The following is a 3,337-nucleotide window of genomic DNA, read 5'->3' as shown; positions in this document are numbered from 1 at the left end:
TATTTCTGTCACAGTAAGTCAGTGTGGTGTGGCTCTGGCCTGGGGGAGAAATGATCCCTCCATGCCCATCATGATCTAACCTCACAGAAGAGGGGACATCCCCTTGCTCTTCGTGTTCACTGCTGCATCTCCGTCCTTAGTGCCTCAAGACACAGACTCAGTATCAGTAAACTATGCTTCCAGGAAACGGTGAACACCCTTTTGCTTCTGCGTAATGAAGTCTAGTTGGCTGCGTTAGGAGTGCAATGTTTTCCTGGATCCTCACTGGGATAGTGTGAGGATGCACGCACCTACAGGTGTCATAAATTATTAGGTTTGTAGTAAAAAATTCATGTTGTTTTTAGAAAATGACAGCATGAGACATGATGGTACTGGGCATCCTTTCCAGGTTCCTGAGATCCCAAACCTTCTTCCTCCCCAGCAGATGGGGAGCAGTATGGGACCCGAGAACCAGAAGAGCGTGTCTGAGTTCCTCCTCCTGGGGCTCCCCATGCGGCCAGGGCAGCAGCGCGGGTTCTTCACCCTGTTCCTGGGCATGTACCTGACCACGGTGCTGGGCAACCTGCTCATCATCCTGCTCATCAGGCTGGACTCCCGCCTGCACACGCCCATGTACTTCTTTCTCAGCTACTTGGCCTTCTCTGACATTCTCTGTCATCTGTCACTGTCCCGAAGATGCTCACGAACATGCAGACTCAGGAACAATCCATCCCCTATGTGGGATGCATTGCTCAGGTGTATTTTTTCATGTTTTTTGTTTGTCTTGACAACTTTTTTCTGGCAGTGATAGCATATGACAGGTATGTGGCCATCTGTCACCCTCTACACTACACCACCATCATGAGGGAGGAGCTGTGTGTGCGGCTGGTGGCTGCTACCTGGGCTGTTTCTTGTGGCACTGTTGTGACACACACCTTTCTCTTAGTCCAACTGTCCTTCTGTGCCAACAACACCATCAGCCACTTCTTCTGTGAACTCACTGCGCTCCTGAAGCTGAGCTGCTCTGATATCTCCCTCAATGACCTGGTCATTTTTGTTGAGGGCGGCATACTTTTATTCTTGCCTTTGGGTGTTATTTTGGGCACATATGTTCGTATAGGGGGCATCATCCTGAGGGTCCCCTCCACTGTGAGACTCTTTAAAGCCTTTTCTACCTGTGGCTCCCATCTCTTTGTGGTGTCCTTATACTACGGGACACTTGCAAGTGTTTATTTTTTCTCCTCTTCATGGAATTCTAAAGACATCATTGCTTCAGTCATGTACACGGTAGTTACCCCCATGCTGAACCCCTTCATCTACAGCCTGAGGAACAGAGATATCAAACAGGCCTTGGAAATGTGTGTCAGCAGGGTTAAATTCTTTTTAGTGGAAATCACTAAGTCCTCTTATTGCAGTCAGGAGCAAGTGAGACATAGCTCCTAAAGTTATTGTATTGTTGTCATCACCTTATAACTTTATTGAATAGGCATTCTGTTGCCATGTATAAGTGTTCTAAATATATTAACTTGGTCGAGTTTGATACCTAGATCATTAATAATTATTTATGTCAAAAAAAAATAATAATTATTTATGTCTAATTATTATTTTTCCTTGTTAATCATCTCTTCTTAGATGTATGCAAAATCTTATGCAAAAACATTGAACAATTCTAAATGCAGATTTGTGTTTCTTCCCAAGAGACATGTCGTCTTTCTGTATACTGGGAGAAACACTGACTTAGCATCATGATCTGCTCCGCAGGAACCTGGCTCTTATTTTATACTGATTCCTTTATGCTGGTTTACACTAGATTTAATCTGATTTGGAGTAACTCTTCTCAACTCATATTCAATGACATAGTGTTGGTAGGCTAAAATCAGCCATGATTGGTCTAATTACACTATGAAAATGGGCAGGTACTATAAAGTGAGGCTTTTTAAAAAAGAGAGAGGAAGATTTTTATAAGTATATTTAACAACACACCACTCTGTTTATGATTAGAAGATATCGGTACCAATGGGTCCTACCTAACACCTCACCTACTTCTGATATTAGTGAATTACTTTATACCTGTATCTATAGATCTAGACACATATAAACATACAGATAAACAAAGATACTATAATAATTTTGGAAGTAATGATGCAGCTTTCTTGAGGTTAATGTTCACATGGTATTTCTTTCCCATCACTTTTATCTTTTTTATGAGCTTATCTCTGTCAGGTGTCCATTGTTAATCATGTAAAGTTTAATTTTGCTGATTTTATGTTTTATGTTTTTACAGCAACATTAGCATATTAATGAAAAATTTTATCCACTGACATCTAAAGTAATCATAATATATTTGAATTTCTATTTTCCATATTACTATGCATGTTATTCATATACCTGTTTCACATTTATTCTCTTGCCTTCCTTCTTTTAATTAAATACATATTTTGTTACTCCAATATGCCTCTTAAACCTATTAATCATTCATTATTATTATAATTTTATAATTCTTTTCTATGCTGTATGTTGACATTACTTTTTACTTTCTTCTTAATTATTTAAATTGCATTTTAATATTCAAAACATAAAATTTATCATTTTAGTCTTTGGATGTCTACAATTAATTGACATTAAGGAGACTCATCTCCCATATCTCATTTGCAACCCCTAAAGAACACACTGTAGAACATCAATATTTTTAAGTATTTCTCAAATGTGGAAAAAATAAGAACAAAGGTATCTATGATTTAATATTGAGAAATATCAGGATACCTTATTAAATGGAAAAAAACCAATATGTAAAGCAGCACTTATAGCATGCTACTATTTAGGTAAAAATAAAAGAGAAATACAATGTACATATGTCTGTCTATTTAAGGGGGAAGGGAGGGGTGGTGAAGCAGATGGTTGCTTCTTCTGTGTGTCCTGACTGGGAATTGAACCCTGGACTTCACACAATGGATCAACACACTACCACTGAGCACATCAGGCAGGGCTCATTTGAAGATTTTGAAACAGCTCGTCATGTATCTAAAGATTCAGGAAATTAATAGAAAGGAAAAGGAGTGAGTCCTCACTCATTGGGAAGGTGCTGTGTACATGGAGAAGGAGAGGCTGGAATAAATTCTCTGTTGTCAAACTAGAATTGGAGACATCAATTTGAACTCATAATTTTAAGAAAGTATAATTAGTATAATTAGATATAACTATGTTCTATGTTAACATATACACTGTTCCCATCCCCCATACTTTTATTTATTTATTTATTTAGTGAGAAAGAGAGAGAGGGACAGACAGACAGGCAGGGAGAGAAATGAGAAGCATGAACTCTTCATTGTGGCTCCTTAGTTCTTCATTGATTGCTTTC

The 3,337-nt window shown here is 38.7% G+C and overlaps 1 protein-coding gene across 1 annotated transcript; it reads left to right on the top strand.

Annotated features, from left to right (window-relative positions):
* The first annotated feature begins 436 nt into the window (after positions 1-436).
* LOC136322154 (olfactory receptor 1J4-like) lies at positions 437-1,422 on the top strand. The gene is given in 2 exon segments (XM_066254309.1): positions 437-647; positions 650-1,422. Coding segments are annotated over 2 exon segments (984 nt in total).
* The last annotated feature ends 1,915 nt before the right edge of the window (positions 1,423-3,337 follow it).

Source organism: Saccopteryx bilineata, chromosome 2 (assembly GCF_036850765.1).
Source record: "Saccopteryx bilineata isolate mSacBil1 chromosome 2, mSacBil1_pri_phased_curated, whole genome shotgun sequence".
Classification (NCBI taxonomy): Eukaryota; Metazoa; Chordata; class Mammalia; order Chiroptera; family Emballonuridae; genus Saccopteryx; species Saccopteryx bilineata.
Note: the sequence above shows the minus strand (reverse complement) of the source record. Positions and strands in the feature narration are given on the sequence as shown.